General features: G+C 45.7%; 2 protein-coding genes across 4 annotated transcripts; one reads left to right on the top strand and one right to left on the bottom strand.

Annotated features, from left to right (window-relative positions):
• Positions 1-223: 223 nt before the first annotated feature.
• EXOSC9 (exosome component 9) lies at positions 224-12,941 on the top strand. 3 transcript variants are annotated; one of them, XM_006106346.3, is made up of 12 exons: positions 224-366; positions 799-893; positions 2,120-2,239; positions 2,353-2,455; positions 3,795-3,932; positions 5,193-5,275; positions 6,550-6,682; positions 7,701-7,789; positions 8,413-8,559; positions 9,086-9,270; positions 12,433-12,511; positions 12,799-12,941. In XM_006106346.3, exons 1-12 carry the CDS (start codon positions 301-303, stop codon positions 12,881-12,883), a joined length of 1,323 nt encoding a protein of 440 aa, XP_006106408.1. In that variant the 5' UTR covers positions 224-300; the 3' UTR covers positions 12,884-12,941. The 3 variants fall into 3 exon arrangements, with proteins under 3 accessions (XP_006106408.1, XP_023602946.1, XP_023602947.1); XM_023747178.1 differs by having other exon boundaries at positions 6,550-6,694; XM_023747179.1 differs by lacking the exon at positions 12,433-12,511 and having other exon boundaries at positions 6,550-6,694.
• CCNA2 (cyclin A2) lies at positions 12,895-20,602 on the bottom strand. Its single transcript, XM_006106345.3, has 8 exons — positions 20,323-20,602; positions 19,062-19,302; positions 17,021-17,133; positions 16,601-16,824; positions 15,559-15,766; positions 14,878-14,991; positions 14,402-14,535; positions 12,895-13,702 (listed from the first exon to the last, which is right to left on the bottom strand). The coding sequence occupies exons 1-8, from the start codon at positions 20,521-20,523 to the stop codon at positions 13,654-13,656; spliced, it is 1,284 nt and encodes a 427-aa protein (XP_006106407.1). The 5' UTR covers positions 20,524-20,602; the 3' UTR covers positions 12,895-13,653.
• Between the last annotated feature and the right edge of the window lie 236 nt (positions 20,603-20,838).

The following is a 20,838-nucleotide window of genomic DNA, read 5'->3' as shown; positions in this document are numbered from 1 at the left end:
GGGGTCCCCCCGCCCCAACACTTTTTGAGAAAAAAAAGAAGCTATTTCCATTGGGAGACGCGCAGCCCCGGGAGACCGGGTTCCCCAGGGCGGCTTCTGCCGGAGTCTTCCCGCGCGGGGCATGAGCAGGGTTCCCCCCCCCCCCCCCGCGCGGGCTGCCGCACGCCCCGCCGCTGAGCCTGATGACGCAAAGCGCCGGCGCCTCTCTGATGACGTCAAACACCTGCGCCGCCAGCGAGCGGGACGCGCGCGCCGAGGCTTGAGTTCCCTTTTCCCCACGGCTTCCCGCGCCCCGGCGGCATGAAGGAGACGCCGCTTTCCAACTGCGAGCGCCGCTTCCTCCTCCGCGCCATCGAGGAGAGGAAGGTAGGCGGCCGCGCGCGGACCGGCCCCCGCAGGGCCCGGGACCCCTGGGGGATGTGCCCCGTCTCCAGTGGGTCCTTCTCAAGGCTCCGAACTAGGAAACGACCACTTTCCACGCGGGTGGTCAGACCCCCTTCCCTCCGTGGCCCAGCCCCGGGCCGCCCCGAGTGGCTGCTCCCTCCGTGCTGCTCCGGAACTCCCAGCGGTTCTCAACCTGTGGGTCGCGACCCCTCTGGCGGTGGAACGGCCCTTTCACAGGGGTCACCTAAGACCATCCTGCATATCAGATATTTACATGACGATTCATAACAGTAGCAACATTACAGTGATGAAGTAGCAACGAAAATAATTGTATGGTTGGGTCACAACACGAGGAGCTGTATTTAAAGGGCCAGAAGGTTGAGAACCGCTGAACGATGACTGTTGTGCTTTCAGCGGCTGGACGGCAGGCAGACCTACGATTACAGGAGCATCAGGATCTCGTTCGGGACGGATTATGGCTGCTGTGTCGTGGAGCTCGGGAAGACCAGGTAACGGCCTTCGCCTGAGAAGCTCGGGGGCAGGAAGTTCAGAAGAACGTGATGGGCCCGGTGGTTTACCGAGCAGCCGGGAAGTCCGGACCGCGCTCTGCTCAGCTGCCAGAAATCAGTATAGTTCCTTCAGTGCGAGATCTGCTTTTTATTTAGAGTCACACTTACAATTTTTAATCATAACTGTTTTCTGTCACATGGGTACCACATAGTTCTTTTTTTAAAAATATTTTATTAATTTCAGAGAGGAAGGGAGAGAGAGAAAGAGAGAAACATCCATGATGAGAGAGAATCAGGGATCGGCTGCCTCCTGTGCATCCCACACTGGGGATCGAGCCCACAACCCAGGCGTGTGCCCTGGACCGGAATCGAACCTGGGACCCTTCAGTCTGCAGGGCGACGCTCTATCCACTGAGCCACACCGGCCAGGGCATGGGTCTCACATAGTTCTTGATGGCACCGAGTTTGTTTCTTGCCCGTCATGTCAGTAAGTAGGTCCTACTTACCTGTTTTTCCTGAGTGACAGGAGAATTAGGTTTTTGTTTTTTTTATTCTTTTTTCAGGAGTGTTTTTAAAGGTGTGTATTAGTTTGCTAGGGCTGTCATAAAATGCCACTACCTGGGTGGCTTAAATGACAGAAATGTATTGTCCCACGTTGGGGAGGCAACAGTCCGGGGTCCAGGTGACAGCAGGGCTGGTTTCTCCTGAGCCCTTTCCTCTTGGCTGCAAATAAATGCATCCTCCCTGTGTCTTCACCCGGTCTCCTCCGCGTGCCTTCATGGCCCCGGTGAGTCCGAGAATTCGGTTTTTAATATTCGTTTGGAAGTTGTGCGGACATCGGTCAGATAATGTTGGTGAACCGGTGCCATAGGAAAATTCTTTCTTACGAAATCTCAAGTTTTCATGGTATCTTGTATCAATAGATACTTATTTTAGAAAAGAGAAGGTAAGGTCATTGATTTTATTTTTAAGGATCTTTGGAATAATCAGTTTTGTAAATAAGATGTTTTTTTCTTGTCTCTCTTTGGGTACACCAATATGTACTTATTTCCTGTCTATATTCTACTACTACACTTTATATGTAATATAAAGCCTCTAATGATATATCTTGCTGAGTGTCTTATTACTCAGAGTAAGACTGAAACTTAATTAGTCTTTGTTTTAGATTTTTTTTTAATTGGGAAGGAAATGTATTTCTCCAACGGACCTGTACTTTGTCTTTGCAGAGTTCTCGGACAGGTTTCCTGTGAACTTGTGTCTCCAAAACTCAATAGGGCAACAGAAGGTATACTCTTCTTTAACCTTGAGCTCTCTCAGATGGCTGCCCCGGCTTTTGAACCCGGCAGGTATTTAAATCTCCTCCTTAAGCTGCTTTCAGCAGAGACGCGCGCGGCGGCCGGGTATTGTTCCGACGCCCTGTGTCATATTTCATGACATCAGCCCATTCCTGTCTTCATAGGCAGTCAGACCTCTTGGTGAAGTTGAATCGTCTCTTGGAAAGATGTCTAAGAAACTCGAAGTGTATAGACACTGAATCTCTCTGTGTTGTTGCTGGTGAAAAGGTGGGGAGTATGCCCAGAATTCTTGGTCAGGGTGAATATTGTTGAGTCATGGATCCCTGTATCTCTGCATTAATTCTCAGAGTTTCAGTTAACTTATTTTTATACTGGTTCACTTCAGTGCAAATGTGCCTGGGTGCCACCTCTAGAACTTTGTGTCATCTCTTTCTGAAGGGACAAAAAACATTGTAAAAAAAAAAAGCATCTTGAATTTGTGTAAAAATGTCTTATTAATAAGTGTAGGTTCACACGTATCTGCCAAACCTGAGGTATCTCTTGGGAACTTCAGATGCTGTCTGTGGGCACCTGGCCAAAGAACTGGTTTTTCATATATTTTTATTTTAATATATTTTAATTTTTTACAGAGAGGAAGGGAGAGGGATAGAGAGTTAGAAACATTGATCAGCTGCCTCCTGCACACTCCCCACTGGGGATGTGCCCGCAACCAAGGTTCATGCCCTTGACCGGAATCGAACCCGGGACCCTTCAGTCCGCACGCCGACGCTCTATCCACTGAGCCACACCGGTCTGGGCGATGTTTTTCATTTTGGATGAAGAACAGATTCAGTCCTTCGTCTGGACAGGCCGCACAGTGAGTCACTGGCAGGCTGGCATTGGAAATCTTATTGTGGTGCCTGATGGTATTAGAGCTTTAATCTTGATTAGGGCATTTTGACCATCTTTTTTTTTTAAATATATTTTTTATTGATTTTAAAGAGGAAGGGAGAGGGAAAGAGGGAGAAACACCCATGATGAGAGAGAATCATTGATCGGCTGCCTCCTGCATGTCCTTTACTGGGGACCGAGCTGGCAACCTGGGCATGTGCCCTTGTCTGGCATCGTACCCGGGACCCTTCAGTCCTCAGGCCGACGCTCTATCCACTGAGCCAAGCCAGCTAGGGGTTTTGACCATCATTTTCACTTCAGAAAAGCTCCTTAGCCTTTCCACATTCCAAGCTTGAATGTGACACTTACTACTTGCATTACTTGCAGTGTTTTCATAAAAATTATCAAGTAAAACCTAAGAGGGTGAGGTTTTTGATTTAGGAGACACAATAAAGATATAATTAGGCTTGTTAGGGAAATTTTAGTATTAAATGTAGAATGGTTTGTATATTTTGAGCATATATTTTACTGTTGTCAGATGACTCATAGAAGGGTGAACTATTGGTATTTCAGATGTTGGTCTGACTTAACATTTTTCTAAATATAGTTTTATTGATAACAAGAGAAGAAGTAACCCTGTTTGAACAGCAAGAGACAATTTGGCACATAGTGTCACTTTAAATAGCCACTGGTTGTGATCAGTTAGGGTTTATTTTTGTTTTAAATTCACATTCAGGTTTGGCAGATACGTGTGGACCTACATTTATTAAATCATGATGGAAATATTATTGATGCCGCCAGCATTGCTGCCATCGTAGCCTTGTGTCACTTCCGAAGACCCGACGTGTCTGTCCAAGGAGATGAAGTGACACTGGTAAGCGCCCACGACGTGAGCCATGCTCCCCTCTGTGAGTGAACATCCTCAATGTGCAGGCAGCTTGTTGGTCAGGTCTTGCTGTGGATAGAAATTAGGTAGATTCTAAAATTTGTTTGCAAGGCAAAAACTACAAATCATCAAAATTGTCCTTGAAATCTCTTAAATATCCTCCATTAAAGTGTCTGTTAGTAAAAGCACACCGTAGCCTGGCTTTCTAGAATAGAACGAGATGACTTCCTTGCATTGAGCATAGGGGAAGTAGTTCTTTCTCGTTTAGACCATTTGTGTGAAAAATGCACGCGTCTCAGCACAGTGAGATGCTGGTGTTTACTTTGTGGCAAAGTCCATCAGAAATACCTGTAAGGCTTGTTCTGACTTACTGCTCGGCTCCACCCTCAGGAGGATGCGGCCAAACCTAGGATAGTGCACTGCCATCAGCTCCCAGGTGATACTGATGCTGCTGGTGCAAGGACCACGTTTTGAAAACCACTGGTAATATAAAATGGTACAGCCATGATGGAAAAGGTTGGCTGTTTCTTAAAAAGTGAAATGTAAACGTATAGAGCCTCGAAATTCCATGGCTAGAAATCTACTCGAAGGAAAAGAAAGTGTCCATTCACTCAAAGACTTTTATGTGAATGTTCATAGCATATTTGTAATAGCCCAAAACTGGTAACAGTCCAAATGCTTATCACTGGAGAATGGAGAAACAGAATGTGGTCTGTCCGTACCATGGACTACAGTTCAGCAGTAGAAAGCACCAAGCTGCTGATACATACTACAGGATGGGTGAAACATGCTAAGCTGAAAGGAGGCAGATGCGAAACTAAAAATTGTTTGATTCCACTTATAGGGAATGCCCAGAAAAGGCGGATTTATAGACAGAAAGTAGATCGATGGTTGCGTGGGGCTGGGAGTGAGAATTGACTGCAAACAAGCTCAAGGAAGGTTGCGGGGGGAGGGTGGTCATGGAAATGTTAAAAACTGGATTGTGATGATAGTTACATAAATGTAAATGTATTAAAAATGTACTAAAGCGTGAATCCTATCCTTCCGATGAGTGGACTTATGTAAAATATACCTCAATGCAGCTTTTTGACAAATGCATAAAGTTTGAAGGAACATGAGCGACAAAGGCAGATAGGTAATTGTAAAAGGTTATTTAAGGGCTCATTGAGGGTTGAGGGAAGTTCACTTTTTATTTTACTGTTTGATGCACCAGATGATTTCCGTATGTTTGTGACTTATTTCGCACAGTACACTCCGGAAGAGCGGGACCCCGTCCCGCTGAGCATCCACCACATGCCCATCTGCGTCAGCTTCGCCTTCTTCCAGCAGGGGTGAGTCTCCTCCCCGCACGGGCCAGAGTGAGCAGCGCGGCTGGGAGGTGTGCTGTGGGCAAGTGAGCCAGCCCTCCTCATACTACAGCACCTCCCAGCCCAGAAAGAACTGTGCATTTCTCACGTTAGCCCTTTCTTATAAGAGCTGTAGTTGGCAAAGAGCTTTCTCCATAGAAGAGACATTTTTCTTTTCATGGCATATCATAGATTTATGAATTTACTACCACGTGGTAAATGCTTCTGTTTCCTGGAGATGTGCAGGTGCTTAGAGAACTGTATGCTCAGCTCTGATTTGGGGAAGTGGGGGGAGGTTCAGGATTAACGGAAGCAGGACTTGGGGACACGTTCAGTGGCGTCATTCTAGGAGCAGGCATGGGAAATGGTTCTCGCCTGGGGAAGCCGGCTCCTTCGGCTCCCAGTTTCCTCACAGTCTCTGCTGGTTCCTCCCACGGCAGCAAACCTGGGGGCCTGGGGCCATGCCGGTGCCTTACATCTTTGAGAAACAAAGGGAGGTATACATATTTTAACAGTTTCGTGAATGAGAACCAGAGGAAAGCTTTCAGCTTTCAGTCATTGTAGTGTAGAATTTTATAGAGGGAAATGGACCGGCACCTTCAAGCAGAAATACGTGAGTCATGTATGCAATTTAAATTTTCCCAGACATTGAAAAGGTAAAAGAAGTAAATTTAATTTTTATATATTTAATTTTACTTAATATATCTAAGGTATTACCTTATTTTAATACGTAATCATTATCTTAAATTTGTTCATGAAATACATTTTATTTCTACTAAATCTTCGAACTCCAGTGCTGTGCACTTAGCTTGGACTCACCACATTTGAAGGGCTCAGCAAACAAGTGACTGAGGCTACCATTAGACATACAGAAATAGTGTTGTCTAGATGAGCCATTGCCAGAACCTGGAAGACATCGGAGCACAGGCCATTAGGGAGACTCTAAGATTAACCAAATATCAAGTTTTACTCATGAGGCACAAGTTACTTAATCCAGGTGATTGCATTAGATTTTGATTGCATATTATTTAAATAAAAACAATTATGAACTTGATTTTACTGGGATAGCTAGCAATATACACGCAGCATTATTTTGGGTCCATAAAAACAGACATGCTCTTGTATCTTTTCCCATTAAAGTGACTCAGATTCACAGGCGTAACCTTTACTGTGTTGGCTTTATTAATGCCATCTTTAAAAAATATCCATTATCTTAAAATTGACATGATTTGTTCAGGTCCATTTAACATGCCTTTCAGAACATTTTTGTTGGTGGATCCCAGCGAGCGAGAGGAGCGTGTCATGGACGGCTTGCTGGTGATTGCCGTGAACAAGCACCGAGAGATCTGCACCATCCAGTCCAGCGGGGGGATCATGCTGCTGAACGAGCAAGTCAGTGCTGTGGTGAAATCCCCTTTAGAAGCTTTCTCTTATTTATTTGTTTTTTAACTAAAATCCAACAAGGGCATTGCCAGTGGTTCATCCTCAGGTGTGTTGGAATCTGGTTGCAGTACTGTCATCACCTGTTGATGAGACTAGTTACCTTCCCCCTCCCTCTGCGCCCACGTATGGCCTCCAGAGTCTCACCCTCTAGGTAGAGAGACACTGTACTTTCCAGGGAAGAAAGAGGTTCATATTTCTATAAAAAAGTGTCACAAATGGGAATTGGGTTAAAAGTAAAGCACTTTTAGAATGTGGGTATAATAAGCAGTTCTCAAACCCAGCTCCCTATCAGATGCCCATGGGCTTTTAGAAAAGAGATTGCCAGGTACCGTAGGTGCAGGTGCTGGAGCACAGTCTGCTTGGTTGGAGCTCCCGCTCTGCGTTAGACTGGCCGTGGCGAATGATTTCCTGTCTTCATGCCTCCGCTTCTTCATCTGTACAATAGGGAGTAAGTTCCTAGTGACCCCTTATGGGTAGAATATAAAGGTAAGTAGGCGTGTGGCATTGTAGCATAGGGTAAGTGTGCAGTACATGTAAGTTTTCTCATCACTGCATTCCCGGCTCCCTATCTCCAGAGACACATCCATTGGGCCCCGACGCCCGAGAACCTTGCCTTCTGGAAGCTCCAGGGATGCTCTGCGGCCTGGCGTGCTCTGCGGCCTGGTGCCGTGGCTCACTCACAGGCAGGCAGTGCAGCGCGCTTGTGCAGGACGACCTGGCCTCTCCTGGGTCTGTTATTGCCACAGGAATGTTTTTGGGTCTGTTTTCTTGGTGTGAGAGTCCTCCCAATATTCTAAAACGACTCTCACAACTTGCTTTATTTTATGTCTACGTTACATTATTTTTATATTTGGAAACAAAGGCAGGCTTAGGTTGTAAAGTTAGAAAAACTAATCTCGTTCTTGGTTTTCTTAGAGAAAGCTATTTGGTTAGTTGTCTTTAAATAACAGCTCGTTTTTACGAACAGGTTTTGAGATGCAGTAAAATAGCTGGTGTGAAAGTAGCGGAAATCACAGAGCTGATCCAGAAGGCTTTGGAGAATGACCAGAAAGTTCGGTAAGTTTAATTTTGTTAGGACCAAGTGGTCTTTTCATAGATTTTTCTGTTAAGGATTCTTCTTGCACAGGGGTAACCACACACTTTCCTTATCTGTTAATCTCAGTTGAATATACTAAATGTTTTTTGAAAGTTGATTGAACTGTTTGTTGTATTGTATTCTAGCTTAAACAATCTGTATTGAAAAGCCATGTAATATTTTTCTTTAAAGAAATTAACATGTTCTTAGGAAAAAGAACCTGGTAACGCAAATTAACTGAAAGGACACACACTGGTTGGTTCCCATCTTCTCCCCATGTGACATTACGCAGGACCTGTAGCCAGCGTCAGTGTCTTCTACAACGCAGGAGGTTAATGCCGGCCTGTATGCCGGTTTGAGGATTAGAAAAGAACTTACTTTAAGCCCTTGGCAAGTGCCCAGCACATGGTTCAATACATGGTAATTACAGGAACTTGTATTATGTCTCTTGATAGGCATAATAAATTGTGAGGTTAAGTTACTCAAATAACTTCCAGTATTTCTCACCAAAGGGTAAAATAGTTCACTTGTTTTCCTTTTTTGTCTTCTCGTCCATCTATCATCCACCCCCATCTCTTTCCTCCCCCCCAAATACCACACACAGGAAAGAAGGTGGAAAGTTTGGCTTTGCAGAGTCCATAGCAAAACAAAGGATCACAGCATTTAGAATGGAAAAGGCCCCTGTTGACACCTCTGACGTCGAGGAGAAAGCAGAAGAAGTCCTTGCTGCAGCGGATCCTCCTCCAGACGTGTATCCTTCCTGGGTGCTGGGGTTTGCTTTTCCAGTAGCAACAAGATTCATTCCACTGTGGCCTTCTTAGGCTGTGGAAGGGGTACATACTGACATTTCACTGAAACACTGTACTTTGTTAAAAAACATTTAAGATACCAGATAGTGAAGAGTCAATAAGTTGATGGTCTAAGGTCCACCTTCTCTTCAGCTATCCTACAAAATCCAGAAAATTCTAACGAACCAATTCATAGCATTTCATTTTCTTTTGAAAAATTAGTCTTTATTCTCAATGGCATGGTCAAGCACTCTACACTATTACACATTGTTCTTGAATTTTTTCTACATTCACCAAACTTATTAGTATACAACTAACATGTTCAGAGCCAGTCTCTTGATGTTTCTCACCATTATGTCCATAACAATCTTGAGTTATGTTTTTTCTTCATTGTTCAGCCACCCATAGTATAGCTACTAGTAAATTTCTTCTCCTGAGACTTTGAGGCACACTTCTGTCTTAAGAAGAAAACTTCCTTTAACTGTTAAGCGTTTCTAAACCTGTGCTCTGGACTCCTGGTACTGCCCAGATTGGAGAAGGAGTGGAGAACTCCTGGGGTGACCTTGAAGACTCTGAGAAGGAAGATGAGGATGAAGGTGGCAGCGATGAAGCCATCATTCTCGATGGTGTGAGGACGGACGTGGGAATGGAAGTCTCCAATACTGGAAGCCAAGGTGGGTGGTACTTTATGGTAGACTAGAGGCCCGGTGCACGAAAATCGTGCAAGAGTAGGCCTTCCTTCCCCTGGCTGCTGGCACCGGCTTTGCTCCGGTTGCCAGCAGGCATCCGGGACCCAGGTTTCCCTGTGACCCTGGCATTGTCCAGAATGATGTCGGGTCTAATTAGCATATTACCCTTTTACTATAGATATTATGTAGACATGTAAATTATATATGTAGTCATATGTGAATAGAATCTGTCCCTATTTACAGATTAAAGTACCACTAAGATAGGGATTTATTTTTATATAAGCAGTTCCTGTTTTTAGAGGAACTGAATTTCAACTAAACTGTTGAAGCTAACTGCATTAACTCCAATTCTTTTCTAAAAGAATATGTTTGTGGAGTAGTGGTAGCTCTTTGGTATGTAAATGTAGTTGTATTTTTAATGTTTTGTTCTCTTTTCTTTTATGTGTACCTATCTGGGCCAGTTTTAAGGAGGTTTCTTAAAGATCTTATTCCTGCATGCTAATTTTTCTTTGTAGTTTTTAGAGTGAAACATAAAGCCTACAACGTAAGAGTGCATTCAGATAGAACTTTTTATTTTTTTTTATTTTTCGCTAAAAGTATTACAAAGGGTATTACATAAGTGTCCTTTTTCCCCCCCCACCCTTGACAAGCCCCTGCCCTCCCTTACCCCCCAGTGTCTTATGTCCATTAGTTATGGTTATAGGGATGCATACAAGTCCTTCGGTTGATCTCTTACTCCCCTCCCTCCTGTCCCCCAACCCTCCCTGGCCTTCCCACTGCAGTCCGACAATCAGTTTGAGGCAGCTCTGCCACTGTATTTATTATTGTTCAAAAGTTTGTAATGGTCTTAATTATCTATGAAAGAGTGAGATCATGTGGTATTTTTCCTTCATTGACTGGCTTGTTTCACTTAGCATAATGCTCTCCAGTTCCATCCATGCTGTTGCAAATGGTAAGAGGCAGCTCATTGATGTTTCTCTCTATCCCTCTCCCTTCCTCTCTGTGAAAAAATCAATAAAATATATATTTTTTAAAAACAAACCAACTTCATGCTTGGCCCACACTAGAAAATAAACATGAGTTGTTTATGTAGTAAAAACAAATCATATGAGGAAGAATCTAGGCATTAGGTGGGCAGGGAACTAAAGGATGCACTTATGGCGCCTGTGATGCACAGGCCGGCCTGCCTTTCAGGAATTTAGTGCCTGTGAGCATGACTGAGCTTGCTGGGGTTTTGTAGAAAAAACATTCCCATTGATTGAGACCTTTATTCACTGTCCCAGGGGTCACTCTGTTTGGCATCACTCTTCCAGAGCTTGGTCCAGATATTTACTACTAGAGGCCCGGTGCACAAAAATCGTGCACTTGGGGAGGGTCCCTCAGTCTGGCCTGTGCCCTCTTGCAGTCTGGGAGTCCTCGGGGGATATCCAGCTGATGGCCTAGGCCAGCCGTGGGCAAACTACGGCCCGTTTGAAATGAATAAAACTAAAAAAAAAAAAAAAAAGACCGTACCCTTTTATGTAATGATGTTTACTTTGAATTTGTATTAGTTCACACAAACACTCCATCCATGCTTTTGTTCCGGCCCTCCGGTCCAGTTTAAGAACCCATTGTGGCCCTCGAGTCAAAAAGTTTGCCCACCCCTGGCCTAGGCCCACTCCCTAAGCCGGCAGTTGGACATCTTTAGTGCTGCTGCCGAGGAGGGAGGCTCCTGCCACCGCTGCTGCGCTTGCCAGCCGTGAACCTGACTTCTGGCTGAGAGGCACTCCTCATGTGTTGAGCATCTGCCCCCTGGTGGTTAGTGCACATCATAGCGACTGGTTGTTCTGCCATTCGGTCAATTTGCATATTAACCTTTTATTATATAGGATATAATTTCAGCATATAAACTGCTTCCACAGAGAGACCATAAGTGAAGCTTTCGACTCCATATAATTACATATACATCAGCCAGTCTTTAATGCTGCATAGACTTCTATAGTGTTGAATGTTACTAGTTGGTTTAGTTATTCCCTTATTGATATACTGTTTCAGTGCAACAGTGAGCATCCTTTCTCACTGGGATAATCCCTTTATATATTTGTGAACTCTTTTTCTAAGATTAATAAGACTAACTGCTAAAATATTCAATTGCTAGCTTCAAGAGTAGTATTTTCAACTGAATGATAAAGGTGGACCTAAGACAGTTTGGAGGACAGAGCGGGTAAAGCCTTTTGAAAGCATGTAAACAAAGTGAGAAACTGAAAACTCAAAACATAAAGACCTGATATACCAACAACCAACTGGGAAAAGGGATAATTCACATTATATATCATTAATGAAGGCTCAGAAGAAACTACAAAGTAATTCTCACATATAAATGGCCAGTTACATATGCCAACCCTGGTAGTAATGAAGGAAATGAATTCAAAGCAAAAGGATGAGAGCACTTTTGGACTACTGTATTGGGCAATATTAAAAATACCAGCATTGGCAAGGTTGTATGGGAAAGTGGGTTCTTCATAGACTATTTCTTGGAATGTAAATTGGAACAATATTTATGGAGGGGTTTGGCAGTATTTTTTGGGATGTATATATACCTTTTGGCCCAACTATGTTTCTAGGTATTTCCTTTAGTGTTTATAATAGGGAGAAATGAAAAATTTAGATGTCTAAAATTAGCAAATTCTGAGATAAATTGTGGTTCCTTATAGAGTGGCTTGTTTCCAAATTGGTTCTACAAGATGATACACACACACACACACATCTATAGATACAGATTTCCCCTAACTTTTCTATTATGAATGTACTGAATGGTGACGTCATTAAACACATGTTTGGGGAATCAAGCACAAAGAAGTTACCTGAGGGAAGGAAAGAACCAAGTAGGCCTGGCAGCCCGCACCCAGAGTAGCCCAGGCTCTAGTTGTATGGAAGTTTCAGAATTGCTGCTATGGAAACCAATTTGGAAACTTTTAAAGAGATTACAGGCCCACCTCAGAGATACTGAGGGTTTGCTTCCAGACCTTCACAATACAGCGAGTTACTAATTTGTTTTTTGTTAAATAAATAATGTACATACCTTAATTTAAAAACAACTTATTGCTCAGAAATGCTAACCATCATCTGTGCCTGTACTCACATTGCTTCCTGAACACTTTCTTAAAGAGGCCCCTATTGTGCTGTCAGACAGTGAAGAAGAAGAAACAATCATTTTAGAACCAGACAAGAATCCGAAGAAAACAAGGTAACAGTTTCTGGCTTGTTTTTTTTTTTCTCTACTGTAAACAAAGAGATGTCTCTTTCTCATTAGAAATCTAGCTGTTCTTTGGTTTCTTAACCTGAAGCCTATAAATGTTAGGACGTAATTCTATAGAATTGTTGGATGCCTTTCAGAGCCACTATTTTACTGTCAGAGTTGGCAAGTGTTACATCCTACTGGGAAAAGGGCAGGCCTCCTGTTTTTGTGCAGTGGGATGAATCAACTTCTAGTCCTAGTGCTATTTGTAAACTCTTAATTTACTTTATTCACAGAACACAGACCATCAGTGCAAAACAAGAAAAAGCACCAAGTACAACACCAGTGAAAAAGAGAAGGAAGAAGAGAACTGCAAATTAAAGCTCATGTGGTTGTATCTGTGTACAGAACCATTAAAAGGATATTTATTTAAGTGCTAGCAACCTGGAACGTTTTTTATTCACAAATCCATTATAAAATCTAGTCACTTCCTTCGTTTTTACATTATGCTCTTGACAAACCTTCTGGAAAACTTAGCAGGTTCTAAGTAACTGCCACTTCAGCCGTGTCCACGGAGTGTCCAGGGGAGTGTCCAGGTGAGCGAGGAGTGGAGGGCCTTCCCTGGCGTGCACCGAGGACCACGGCTGGTCAGCAAGCAGATCCACTCCCAACACCTGGGTTACGCGTGCCAGCAACTGGTTGGATGCTCAGGAAAGTGAATGTCAGAACTACTGTCTGTTTTCCCGAAACTATCAGGTAGTTGAAGTCTTTTAACTTTTAGGAGAACCCTTTAGTCCCCACAGGAGAAATCAACTTTTCAGTGAAACCCTGAAGTCACATTTTTACCTCAAATTAAAATTGACTTACAAACTAAGTTTTCCAGATCAATTTATTAATTCTTATTCTTATTATCCTGACAGCTGGCATCATTAATACTTTAACAAAACCACTCATCATCAGCCACATATCTAAGATACGCTAGTACATGTACAAAAGATATACAAATTAAAACCATTAAAAAGGAATAGAGACCATAATTTGTACTTGACCATAACTTCTGTATTCAGAAATGATTGTAAAATTAAAACTTTAAAAACTGTACACCATATACGTTGACTGAACTCTTATAAAACAAAGTCAGTCTTTCACTGTTACACATGTAGTGTCTCTGGTGGGATGAGGAGAGAAACACCATGATACCTGTAAGCAGGAAAAAAATCCACTTTTAGTGAACGTTCACTGAGTGAAGGAATATACCAGGAACTATAAAATGCTACTTCTACCCGAGTAAGCAAATGATTACAAAACACATACACGCATGCCCCTTCCCTCTTCTCCCTCAAATACAGGACAGACACAGCCCCTAAGGAGGCTGTGCCCAATTTGAGGACCCTTTCATAAAGGTCAAATGTCATGGGTCTCGGAACCATACGACGCCCTGGGAAAGCCAGCTCCTTTAAATCCTGTCCCCCCAGCCGGTTCGGCTCAGTGGATAGAGCGTTGGCCTGCTCGGAAGGGTCACGAGTTCATTCCAGTTAAGCACATGCGCCTCAGTAAGAGGCTCAGTCCTGGCCCACGTGGAGGCAACCAGTCAATGTGTCTCAGTGTTTCTCTCCATCTCTCCCCCTCCCTTGACTCTAAAAACCATGGAAAAAATGTCCTCTGGTGACGATTAACAAGGCTTGGCTCAGTGGATAGAGTGTCGGCCTATGGACTGAAGGGTCCTGGGCTCCATTCTGGTCAAGGGCACCTGCCTGGATTGCAGGCTCAATCCCCAGTCGGGGGTGTGCCGCAGGCGGCCGATCAATGATTCTCATCATTGATGTTTCTTTCTCTCCCTATCCCTTTCTGAAATCAATAAAAATATACGAGAAAAAAAATTTGAATGTCACGTCTTACTTGGAATGCTTGTACTTCTCTCGGATGGACTGCTGCGCGTGCTGCGGCGCTCTGAGGTAGGTCTGGTGCAGGTCCAGGAGACAGGGCTTCAGACTCTCCAGGGTGTAGCCCGTCTTCTGTGCCAAGGATTCAGGCTGCAGAGGGAGCGGAACACCGCGGAGTTGATTTCAGGAGCAACACAAGTTAACAGTTGGCACTGAGCTGGAGTTCAGCAGTTTCAGTACTAACAGCACCTGACAGGTCTACCAATGTTCGAAGCCGGCATTGCAACGCTTTTATGCTGACTTGGATCGAGTTTGAGTACTTTCCCTGCAGCAGGTTGGGAGGCAATGCTTTCAGCACACCTTTGAAATCCAAGCAACAACACAGCTTTCTACCTCACAAACACGCCTAAACGTGATCAGTTTCCCAGGTCAGTCAGTTAACGGCAAGAGCGGTTAAGACCCACGGTAGGTGTGTGACCATGTGATACATACCCAGCTTTGTCCTGTGACTGTGTAGAGTGCGAGATGAAAGGCCGCTCCGGCAATCACTGATGGCAAATACTTAAGGTAGGGGTCAGCATCTATCAAACTTAACTCTCCCAGAAACTGGAATGAAAAGTAATACGTTTTATAGTCAGAAGAGCTCTAGAATTCAAACCTCACATCTCTGCCTTCTGACCTATTTCCCCCTCAACACTGGTTGTAGAGCAACCACAGGGAAAAAGATTCCCATCGCCTCGTCTTTTAGATACATTCACTATCTTGTATTTTCCATTCTCGTCCTCTTTCCTCTGAATAACTTTTTAAAATCCCCACCCAAATAAAATATACTATATATTTTAGAGAGGAAGGGAGAGAGAGAAACATCCATCAGTTGTAAGTATGTGCCCTGGCTGGGAATTGAACCCCCAACCTGTTGGTGTTTTGGTGTATGGGACGAGATCCAAGCACCTGAGACACCCAGCCAGAGCACTTTTAATAACTTAAAAATAACCTGGCTACCATTTCCCAAGACTTTATTTCTATGATCTTTTGCCAATGGGAGTCTTTCTTCCATACTGCAGCATGAATCTGTCCCTGGAATATTAAATCCCTTGACCAGAGCTGCATAATAAAACCAGGGCTTGTCCCTAATTGTGACCTAACAATCTTGCATCAACAAAATGAACTTACCATCGCTAAACTTTCAACCTTGCAGTTGGAAGGCTGCTGGTGCAGGAAGTACTGGGTGAGGAACTGATTGACAGTTGGTGCAGCTAAGTCAAAAGAAAGGACTTTCAGAACGAGGTGCTCCATTCGCAGAACTTGTTTCTTGGTGTAGGTATCATCTGTAATGTACACAAACTCTGCTACCTCTGGGGGGTATATTTCTTCAAACTTTCTGCAAGGAAAAAAGTTTTAAGTAAATCAGTCCTAAAAGAGAAGCAAGCATGAATATCCCAATTCTGAAATCCCTCTAGCACAGTGGTTCTCAACCTTCCTAATGCTGCAACCCTTTAATACAGTTCCTCATGTTGTGGTGACCCCCAATGTCATTGTTACAAATTGAACATAATTAAAGCATAGTGATTCATCACAAAAACAATATGTAATTATATATGTGTTTTCCGATGGTCTTAGGCGACCCCTGTGAAAGGGTCGTTCGACCCCCAAAGGGGTCATGACCCACAGGGTGAGAACCGCTGCTCTAGCAGATCACACAGAACGAATCCAATTGCCTGTTTCTGAGGAGACTGGGTAAATGCTAATTAGAAGACCCAGATCAATGAATGACTTTTAAGATCTTTCTCCCAGTGCAGTCAAAGGAAATAAATGAGAAGCATGCGACTTCCCAAGACAGGAACAATGCTCAAGGACACCAGGTAACTGAACATTTAGGAAATTTCCTTAGAAAAATAAACATTTTATCTTCTGGTTTTAAAATTTAGCTTTCATGTCTTAATGAGATTTTGCTCATATGCTGGAAAGCACTTTTGAAGGGAAGGGACCACACTTTAAAACTTTGTAATCTGGTATTCAAATGTAGCCAGTCTACAAGTTCATTCAACAAGGTACCCTGGGACCCAGATCTGGAAAAGTAATGTCCTAAATTAGGCAAGTCTCACCCACACCTGTCACCACGGAGGTAGTCACCGACTCTCTGCCTTGTGTGATGTTGTCACTGTTAAAATCATGTTCTACACAGAAAGGTACCGAACGAGCCAGGCTGACTTACGAGGCCAACAGCATCGCCGCGGTGCCCACCAGCTGAAGTTTCCCTCTCAGCACCGACATGGAGGAAAGGAACCTGTCGATGTAGTTCACAGCCAAGTGCAGGGTCTCATTCTGCAGCTTATACTCTTCTCCTACTTCCACGAGCCAGTCCACGAGGATGGCCCTCATGCTGTTGTTGATGTCCGGCTGCTTCTTCATGTAGCCCGCTTTGGGCTTACATTTAATCTGTGGAGAAAGTCACTTAGCACAGTGTGAATGCAGCTGGGTTACTCTATGTTAGCAAAGCAGCTAGAATAGATGCTAGAAGCCCAAGTACAGCACTGGAGTACCGCACGGGCAGTTAAAAACGCTCGCAAACGCCCTCAACGCCGTTTCGCCCACCGAGTAAACAGGACAGAAAGTGGGTCCCGGGCGCCTGTACCTCCATCTCCCTGAGGTATGTGTGAATGTCCTCGTGGTAGTCTGGGACTTCAGTAACGCTCACTGGCTTTTCCTCTTCCAACACAATTGACATGTCCATAGCGTGTGGTGACTCTGGGAGAATTCAAAAGTACAATTAAGTTCCTCGTTCAATTTTCTTTTTTCTTTTGTTATATTTTCATTTATTTCAGAGAGGAAGGGAGAGGGAGAGAGAGATTGAAACATCAATGATGAGAGAGAATAATTGATTGGCTGCCTCCTGCACGCCCCCACCGGAGATTGAGCCTACAACTGGAGCATGTGTCTGACCAGAATCGAACCTGGACCCTTTAGTCCACAGGCTGATGTTCTATCCACTGAACCAAACTGGCTAGGGCCCTCGTTTAATTTTCTATTTAATTGCCAAAAGTGATTGCCCTTATAGGCGTCCCATACTACCAAAGCAATTATTTCACCGATGACAAAGTATACAGCCTACTTCACTCTGGTTTTAGTACCTGTCCACTTAGCTTTAGAATGAATTTACTTAACAAGAAAAAATACTGATAGACCAATCACAGGAAAATAAGTATGAGGACCAGGTATTATGTTAGAGTATCACTCATCTTCGAGAGACAGTGGCTCGGTGGTTCTATTAGGACAGGATTAAAACCCAAGTTCTAAGATGACACACAGGATTTGCTCTAAGAATCTGCACACCCCCAAGTCTGATGTATTCGAAGCACAATCTAGGCAATTGCTAGAAGCAGGGCCAACACTGCGTTCAACAAGTGATTCATCTTTTGCAATTTTAAATTATCTTTTGAAGCAAAAAATATCATCCATTATTGTTTTCACTTCAAGGTTCACTGTGAGGTTAAAATTTATTGCAAATTTTAGATAAAAACATAATTTTTTTTCTTAAAATTCTTTTTATTGATTTCAGAGAGGAAGGGAGAGGGAGAGAGATAGAAACATCAATGATGAGAGAGAATCGTTGATCGGCTGCCTCCTACATGCCCCCCACTGGGGATCAAGCCTGCAACCCTGGCATGTGTCCTGACCAGGAATTGAACCTGGGACCCTTCAATCTGGAGGTCAATGCTCTATTCATTGAGCCAAACCGGCTAGGGCCACATAAATTATTTTAATTCCAAAGGACTTTCCTGACCATCTCTCACCAGCAGAACTAAAAGTGAAACGAGTTTGCCCAAACGGTTAGGGCCTAACCGGTTTGGCTCAGTGGATAGAGCGTCGGCTTGAAGGGTTCCAGGTTCGATTCCAGTCAAGGGCATGTACCTTGGTTGCGGGCACATCCCCAGTAGGGGGTGTGCAGGAGGCAGCTGATCGATGTTTCTCTTTCATTGATGTTTCTAACTCTCTATCCCTCTCCCTTCCTCTCTGTAAAAAAATCAATAAAATATATTTTTTAAAAAAAAGTGAAATGAGTTTGGATTTAGTGAGCTGTCCAGTGACTCAACAGCCCCACTGCACAGAAGCAGCCCACTGTGGGCACAGCTGCCCAGATCTGCTCCTCTCCTTACAGGGGTTACGTACAAATACCTCTGGCTCGACCGACTCACAGGACAGCGTTCCTCTCTGCTGTCAGAGGATGGCTCAGCCTGGTCTCACAGAAACATTTTAAAGCCGGAAGAGCTGTTAGATATCAGGGCAGGTCAAGCTAAACGCTCACACAGCCCTCTCTGGAGTGGAAGGCACCAAGGGAGTCTTTGGAATGAACAGAACTGAAATCTATTCTCCCAACCCTGGGAGCATCTCCAGGGTCCGATGAAAACCAGGGTTGGAGATCTAGTTAAACTGCGGAGACTGGCAGTGCACGGAAAGGAGCACCCAGTTTGGATCTGGGTCTCTTCCACCGGGTCATGTATGAGCTGTGAGGTCTGAGATAAGTCACGCCCTTTCTAAACCCGTGACATTAAACCTAAGTCATTGTGTAGTAAGGATGAGATGAGATAACGCCTTACCATGCAAAACAGCATGAACCCAACCTACTTAGCAATTATGATCACACTGATTTGATCCGGATGTTCGTTAAAACTTACCCAGACTATCTTCCATTGGATAATCAAGAGGTACCAGCGGTTTTCTGGGTTCCGGTAAAGCGATAGCTGAATTGAAGGCCAGCACATCTTCGCACTCTGTTTCTTGAGATTCGTCTGGGCTCCTCTGAGTCTCCTCCGGCTCATCCACGTGGATGGTGAAGGCAGGCTGCTTGCTGTTTGCCTTCCAGGGAGGGACAATGGCGCGCTCATCATTGACAGGAAGATCCTTCAGAGGAGCAGCCTAAGAGAAACCAGAGATGGGCTGTGAGCTTATCAAAGGGAGGCTGGCTCGACTCCATCAGGAAAACACACTTCCTGGGCCAAAATCCAGGCGAGGAAGTGGGGGTAGTCAAGGAAAAGAAGGCAAAATCCAGGCGAGGAAGTGGGCGTATACAAAGGTCAGAGAGAGTCATACTGAGCGGAAATATGAAAAACCAGTCCGGGCCACAAGAGGGACGGAGGGCCCAGAAGATGACAAGCTTAGGAAAGAGACGGCAAAAACATGGTGCACCACATGACAAGCTTAGGAAAGAGACGGCAAAAACATGGTGCACCACGTTCACCCGGGGTGGAGCAACCGAGCTAATCCGGGAAAATGGCGGAATTTACCAAAAAACAAAGTATTTTTATATCCTTTCCTGAAGTAGAGGTGACCTCCTAACGTCCCTCTATTGGGGGGGGGGGGGGGGGGGAGGTCCTAGGGTTTAAAAGCTAAGAGTGAGGCGTGGTGGCGGGCAAAGCCCACACATGCGGCAGGGCTTGGTTTGACCCCATTATCTGCAGAAAAACAACCGGACAGAGAGCAGAGCAGACGAGCAGCACACACAGTGCGGCCGGAGGGCAATGGAGAACCTCCCCGTGGCATCCCAACTCGCCAGAAGCCAGGGATCCGGGGCCGCCGACCAGACCTCCCCCAAGCCCAGCGAGCCCCTAAAGCCCAGCGCGCTCCCCCAAAGGCCAGCTCGCTCCCTCAAGCCCAGCGAGCCCTCCAAGCTCAGCGCGCCCCCCCAAGCCCAGCGAGCCCCCAAAGCTCAGCGCGCCCCCCCAAGTCCAGCGAGCCCCCGAAGCCCAGCGCGCTCCCCAAAGCCCAGCGAGCCCCCCAAGCCCAGCCAGCCCCCCAAGCCCAGCGCGCTCCCCCAAAGGCCAGCTCGCTCCCCAAGCCCAGCGCGCTCCCCCAAAGGCCAGTTCGCTCCCCCAAGCCCAGCGCGCCCTCTCGCCCCTCTCCCCGCCCAGCCCCGAGCAGAACCACGCTCGTCTTTACCCGCCGCGTCTTGGGCCTCTGCGGCGGCGCCGGGGCCCGCTGGTTCCCGGCCTTGAGGACCGCCAGCCGGGCCCGGGTGCGGGGCTGCTGGGCGGGAGACGCCTTCTCGGGGTTGATGTTCTCCTGGTCCTCGTGGGGCGCCGTCTGCTGCAAGGTGAGCGGCGCCGAGCCCGCCTCGCGGGCCGCAGAGGAGCCCAACATCCCTGCTCCGAGGCCGCGGCGGGTCCGCCGGCGGCGCCAAGCAGCGTGCACTCGCTCCCGCCGACCGGCCGCGCCGAGGACGCTCCCGCCGTGGGCGCCCGCCGCAGCCCGGCCCGCCCGCCCGCCGCCCGCCCGGGATCGCCGAGAGCCGAGAGGCTGCGAAAGCGCAGGCACGGCCGGGGTGCAGGGCCAGGGACCCCCGAGACCAAGGAGCTACCCGCGGAGCGACGGCTGTTCGAGCAGTTCAAGTAGCCCGCGACTATTGAAATGGGCCAATGGCAAGGCCCGCAGCCGTGACGTCAGCAGGGCGACCGG

This window comes from Myotis lucifugus, unplaced genomic scaffold (genome assembly GCF_000147115.1).
Source record: "Myotis lucifugus unplaced genomic scaffold, Myoluc2.0 scaffold_809, whole genome shotgun sequence".
Lineage (NCBI taxonomy): Eukaryota > Metazoa > Chordata > Mammalia > Chiroptera > Vespertilionidae > Myotis > Myotis lucifugus.
This window is presented reverse-complemented; position numbering and strand designations above follow the sequence as displayed.

What these genes read in the sequence shown, in the direction of transcription:
- EXOSC9 (XM_023747178.1), top strand. Translation starts at nt 301, where the DNA reads ATGAAGGAGACGCCGCTTTCCAACTGCGAGCGCCGCTTCCTCCTCCGC. An exon ending in GTGGAGCTCGGGAAGACCAG is followed by an intron (nt 894 to 2,119) that starts GTAACGGCCTTC and finishes TTGTCTTTGCAG; the next exon opens with AGTTCTCGGACAGGTTTCCT. An exon ending in CCGGCTTTTGAACCCGGCAG is followed by an intron (nt 2,240 to 2,352) that starts GTATTTAAATCT and finishes CTGTCTTCATAG; the next exon opens with GCAGTCAGACCTCTTGGTGA.
- CCNA2 (XM_006106345.3), bottom strand. Translation starts at nt 20,523, where the DNA reads ATGTTGGGCTCCTCTGCGGCCCGCGAGGCGGGCTCGGCGCCGCTCACC. An exon ending in AGGTTGAAAGTTTAGCGATG is followed by an intron (nt 14,992 to 15,558) that starts GTAAGTTCATTT and finishes TTTTCATTCCAG; the next exon opens with TTTCTGGGAGAGTTAAGTTT. An exon ending in GAGAAGTACAAGCATTCCAA is followed by an intron (nt 13,703 to 14,401) that starts GTAAGACGTGAC and finishes TCCTGCTTACAG; the next exon opens with GTATCATGGTGTTTCTCTCC.